Below are 6089 nucleotides of genomic sequence, written 5' to 3'. Positions count from 1 at the left end.
ATGTCCAACAGCAGTTCCCTCACCCAGTTCCTGCTCCTGGCATTCGCAGACAGGCGGGAGCTGCAGCTCCTGCACTTCTGGCTCTTCCTGGCCATCTCCCTGGCTGCCCTCCTGGCCAACGGCCTCATCCTCAGCGCCGTAGCCTGTGACCACCACCTGCACACCCCCATGGGCTTCTTCCTGCTCAACCTCTCCCTCACAGACCTGGGCTGCATCTGCACCACTGTCCCCAAAGCCATGCACAATTCCCTCTGGGACACCACAACCATCTCCTACACGGGATGTGCTGCACAGCTCTTTTTCTTTGCCTTTTTCATCTCAGCAGAGTATTTCCTCCTCACCATCATGTGCTACGACCGCTACGTTGCCATCTGCAAACCCCTGCACTACGGGACCCTCCTGGGCAGCAGAGCTTGTGCCCACATGGCAGCAGCTGCCTGGGCCACTGGCTTTCTCAATGCTCTGCTGCACACAGTCAATACATTTTCCCTGCCCCTGTGCCAGGGCAATGCCCTGGGCCAGTTCTTCTGTGAACTCCCACACATCCTCAAGCTCTCCTGCTCATACTCAGGTTATCTCAGGGAAATCGGGCTCACTGTGATTAGTGCCTGTTCAGCATTTTGTTGTTTTGTTTTCATTGTTTTCTCTTATGTGCAGATCTTCAGGGCTGTGCTGAGGATCCCCTCTCAGCAGGGACAGCACAAAGCCTTTTCCACGTGCCTCCCTCACCTGGCTGTGGTCTCCCTGTTTGTCAGCACTGGTATTTTTTCTCAGCTGAAACCTCCCTCCATCTCCTCCCCATCCCTGGACCTGGCGGTGGCAGTTCTGTACTCAGTGGTTCCTCCATCACTGAACCCCCTCATCTACAGCCTGAGGAACCAGGAGCTCAAGGATGCCATAAGAAAAATGATGACTGGATGTTTTTCAGGAGGAGTAACCAGCCTCTTTTCTTCTGCACAACACTCATTGTGTAACCCTTTACTGGCCCAGCCTGCTTTCTAAAGCTTTTGAGAGTGGTGGTGGGGGCGGTTTCATACATTTTTTTTTAATCTTTAGATGTTGTTAACACAGAAATTTATTCTTCATCTCATACCTAATTCACTCTCTAGCTCTTTGTTTTGACCCACCATTGTGTAAATGAGGAATCATTCTCTGTGTGCATTTGAACAAAATAAAAGTTTCTGCAGAACTTTTTTGTCAAACATCCTGCCTTTGTTATTCTGTACATGAGGAATCACAATCTCTGAGTAGAATAAAGGACTTGAATTCTTTTTTCCAGATTCTCCCTCCAAGAACTTCCCTGAAGCTGGAGGGCAGTGCCTGTGTGCAGAGGAGGAGGGGTAAAGAGTCCTGGTACAGGAGCACTGCCAGGGAGCAGCAGCTCTTGGGCTTTTCAGAGATGCTCTTTTTCCACTGCCTCCCTCTCCTTTCTGCTCCTTGCCCAAGGCCTGAGTGCTCTGACAGCTCAGTCCCTGCTGTGTGTCAGTCCTGTGACCATGGGCAGGGACAGGCCCTGGGCACTGCTGGGACAGAGCTGGGCTCCTTAACATCATTTCCATCATTGAAGGGGATCCCCCTGGGCAGTTCCTGAAGACTGTTCTTTTTGAAAGGTTGGTGTAAAGAACAAGGCCAAGGAATAGACTCTCCAAAGTCTCATTGTTTTGCTTGTTTCCCCATTCAGTCCCTGCAGTGAGAGAAGTGACTCACTGGGGTACTTGAGGGACTGAGGGCTGGGTCAGATGTTGTGTGCTGGTGGCCAGTGGCAAATGGCCTCCAAGTCACCTGCCTGGGGCTCTGCAGCTTGTGAGGGCTCTGATGGCAGGTGAGGACTTGTCTGTAGGAACTCAGGCAGTGCAGGAGAGCACAGAGGATCTGCAGGGACAGCCTGTCCCATCCAGTCAGCAGGGAATGGAGCCCTGGAGCAGAATCCTGCCCAGGGTGGAGTTACCAAAGATCAAGTACTAAATGTCCCTGTGAACTGGTAAAGGAGAGTTCTGCAACCCCAGGGGATGCAGCAGGAACAGAGAAAGGACTCTGGTCAGTGACTCGTCTCACCTGCAGTGAACTCCCCTTGTGCCTCCCCAGTTCAGGGGGGGCTGGACCAGAGCCAGGGCTGGGCTTTCCAGGAGGGTGTCCTGAAGAACTCTCCAGCCCACAGGCTGCATGGAGTGGAGCCCTGCCCTGCCCTTTGTGCCATTGGAAACAGCCCATGGTCCTGCCCAGCCTTGTTCTTGGCTACTGAGCCTTCCAGGACTATGGCAGAGGGTGGAGAGGAGTGATCCCCATCCTGCTGGGTCTGCTCCCCACCCTGACCAGCATGGCCAGTGCAGGGTCAGCCCAGGGTGCCACAGCCCCTCCCTGTGCAGAGTAGCACCTCCAGCTCAGGGCCCTGCAGGGATCCCAGGCTGGGATCTGCAACTGGCCAAGGCAGCCTGGACACACTGACCTGGGCAAAGGGATGTCCCTGGAGAAGAGCAAGGCAGCATTTCTGGGCCTGCAGAGAGGAATCCCTGACACAGAGAAACCTCTTTCTGCAGCCCCCCTGGGGACAGGCTGCTCTGTCCCTGGGCCAGGACTCTGGGCTGGGCTGGGCAGAGGGGCTGGCACTGAGGGGCACAGTCAGGCTGTGCTGGGCATCTCCTGGAGGTGACACCAGGGCTCCTGCAGTTTCCCTGACCTCCATTTCCTCCTGCCATGCTGAGTGTCCAGCCCCTGAGCTGATGGGGATGCTGAGACTCCTCTGTGTGCCCCAGGAGCTGCTGTGCCCTTCAGAGGGGCTGGGGCTGTGGGGGGAGTGCCCAGAACTCTGCAGCACCCTGGGCTGGGCACTGCTGTGGGACCAGACCAGACTGGGCTGCCCCACCAGTTGACCTCTATAATGAAACCACTTCTGATTATCTCCTGAAGAACCATGAGAATATGTGTTGTGTCTTGAACACTAAAATGGAACTGTGGGGCAATAAAAAAGGTTTTGGTGTCAGGGATATTGAGAAGGCTGGGCAGTGTCACTGGGAGACCTCTCCCAAACCCTTGGAAAGGTCAGAGCCAGCCCAGAGCTTCCTGGGGCCTTGGCAAAGGCAGACATGGAACCAGTCTGCAAACAGGGCAGCAAGGAGGGTTGGCAGAGTTCCAGACTGCTCAGGCTCAGCAGGGAAGGGGATATGGCAAGTCTTCCTGCAGCCATTCCCAGGTATGGGAAGGATAAGGCAGGGATTGCAGAACCCCTGTGGGAGGGAATAGAAGGGGATGTTGTGTGCCCAGACTTCAGCAAGGCCCTGGACATGGTCTCCTGTGATCTCCTTAGAGGCAGACTGGTGAGAGCTGGACTGGACAAGTGAAACATGTGGTGAGTGGGAAGTTGAATGACTGATGAGGGTCAAAAGTCATGGCACAAATTCCTCTTGGCAGCAATTCCCAGGTGACATCCATCAGGGACCAGCCCTTGACCATTCCTATGGAACACCTTTATTATGTCTCTGGGTGATGGGATGAAATGCACTTTCCACTCCTTTGTGGATGATGCCAAGTTGCAGCGAGTCTGTGAGAAACCTCGTCTAGTTAATGGGGACTTGTACAAAAAATGTGGTCAAGATGAGTGAGTTGGATAAACTTGTCCTGCCATCAGGTGCCCAGCAAGGCCCAAGACAATGAAGAAAAAACTCATGGGTCAGAGGAAAGGAAAGTCAAAAGGAGGGAAAAAGACCAAACACAACCAAACCAAACCCAAACAAACACAGAATGACAGAATATGCTGAGGTGGAAGGGACCCACAAGGATCATCCAGTCCAACCCACCTCTCCCATTGCCATCTGCCCCCACCCCAGCAGGCTCTGGAGCAAAGCACAGCTGAAGTCCAGCACAGCTCTGCTCTGATAGAAAGAACCTGCAGTCAGGGACAGGAAGAGGACAAAGTCTTGTTTAAGCAGCCTGAGGAATAATGGGCTCAATGACCTCCTCTATTCCTGCGCACTTGAATGACCCTGTGCATCAGGTTTGGTAGCAGGGAGGGGGCTGCAGGTTTCCCTTAGGGAAGAGGAGATCAAGAGCTGACTCTGTGTCAGAGAGAGCCAGTTTCAGGTGGCTCCAAAATGGACCAGCCAGTGCCCAAAGCAGAGCCAAAAAGCAATTCCAGAGGCACCTCTGTGATAACCCTTTGGAGAAAGGATAACATTCAGGGTGCTGGAACCCAGAGAGGAGTGAGAGAAATGGGGGAGAAACAACCCTGCAGGCACCAAGGGGAGTGGAGAAGGAGGAGGAGTGAGAGAGAGCCCTGGTGGGCACCTGGCAGCCAAAAGCCAACCCCCAGCCCTGAGAGCCACAGCTCAGCCCAGCACAAAAGCTCCTTTAGGTCTGGAGGTTCTTTGCAGCAGCTTCTTAGCAGAGCTGCCAGCTGGGCCATCAAAGGGGATGCTCAGCTGGGTCTGAAACCTGGATGATCCTTGTCAGCCTTGGCTCTGTAGGATAAGAAAGAACCATAGAATCCTAAATATTTTGAACAGGGACACATTCAACTAGATCAGGTTGCTCACAGCCCTTTCTAACCTGGTCTTGAATGTTTCCAAGGGTGGGGCTTCTATGACCTCTCTGGGCAACCTGTGCCAGTGTTTCATCACCTTCAGTGTAAAAAATTTCTTCCTCATATCTAGTTCAAATCTACTCTTTTTTAGTTGAAAACCATTATCACTTGTCTTATTACAAGTAAGTCTGTCCCCATCCTTCTTATAAGTATGATCTCAGGAGCTCCTGACAAGCCTTGACCAAACCAGCTGAAGAACACCTGGACTGGACCAGAGGTGTGGGGAAGTGTCCCTGGACTGGATCAGGTGCTCCTGGGTGATAAAGGTGGGAACAATCAGGAGTGCAAGTTGGTAAACACAGGATAATCAGTCATCCCATGAAGGCCTTGGAATATTCCCTGCCTGAATCGCGACCCAAATGGAACAGTTTGGATACAATTCCCAAATAGTTTGGAAACTCCAGTCATTCCTGACACCAGGATGGAAATTCAGCAGATAATTAAAGCCAGTCCCCTTGGGAGCCCACAACCAGTGGGGCTGAGGGAGGCCCTGGCAGCTCCCCAGCACCTCCCCCTCAGTGGGACACCTCTGGCAGCCTCTCCCAGCTTGGGAACCCTCCAGTTTGCAACACTCCAAAGAACCATCCCTGACGCCCAGGACAATTCTGATGCCCCTCCACAAACACTCCTCCAGCTGTGACCCTTGTCTGGTGGCAAACACAAAGGGATTTGGGGGAGTGTTTCCCTGACAACCAGGAGAATTTGGGAGAGGGACCTTTCCACTCCCAGCTCTTGATGTGTCCACACATCTCTGCCTGGGTGTGGGTGTAAATTGACTGTGGTGTGAATGATGATATTGGGAATCTGTAATTCAGTCACTGTTAAAATTGTGGCAAATATTATTGAACCAGTTGATAATTGTTCATTTGGTGAATGATTAAGGGCTACTAATCTTTTTGCGCCCTGACCCTCTTGTTTCCCAAGACTCTGTGTAAATCATTCTCTTTCATCCAAAAATATATATTTTTGGTGACTTCCACTTTAAAATCTCCCTCCTTAGCTAAACTACAAAACAACTCCAATTAGTTGTTGATGTCTTGAAGACATGAAGACAATTAAAGGAAGAGAAAGAATTTGTTTTTCAGTGTTTTAATGAGCCCCACGGTGTTTGGAGTTGCATCAGCTGTCAGTCCAAGATGGGCCATGTCAGAACTGGTGAGGTTGGGGGGTGATAAGCAAGGCTGATCATCCAGGGTCAGTGTGGATCTGCTGAGGAGACACTCAGCATCAAGATCACTTGGAGAACACCTCTATCACCTCTTCTCTGAACTAAAAGATATCCATCATTGAATTAAAAAAAATACAAATTTTGAAGACTTGTTTTGAAATTGCCTTGAAGACAATTAAAGGAAGACAAAGAGATCCTGAGGGATATCTGGATTTTAATGAGCCCCACGGTGTGTTTGCAGCCCAGCCCATGATCCTGAGGTACTGAGAGAAGATTGAAGAAGCTGCTGAAGAAGTCAGAAGCCAAACTGCAAGTGCCTTGAAGCATTGCTGGGCCCCACTGAGG

The 6089-nt window shown here is 51.7% G+C and overlaps 1 protein-coding gene across 1 annotated transcript; it reads left to right on the top strand.

Moving 5' to 3' along the window:
• Nucleotides 1-974, top strand: LOC115307333 (olfactory receptor 14J1-like). The gene is given in 2 exon segments (XM_029958916.1): nt 1-910; nt 913-974. Coding segments are annotated over 2 exon segments (972 nt in total).
• The last annotated feature ends 5115 nt before the right edge of the window (nt 975-6089 follow it).

Source organism: Manacus vitellinus, unplaced genomic scaffold (assembly GCF_001715985.3).
Source record: "Manacus vitellinus isolate BGI_N305 unplaced genomic scaffold, ASM171598v3 ctg7180002434400_pilon, whole genome shotgun sequence".
In the NCBI taxonomy this organism is placed as follows: domain Eukaryota; kingdom Metazoa; phylum Chordata; class Aves; order Passeriformes; family Pipridae; genus Manacus; species Manacus vitellinus.
The sequence above is the reverse complement of the archived record's forward strand: the minus strand, read 5'-3'. Positions and strand labels throughout refer to the sequence as shown.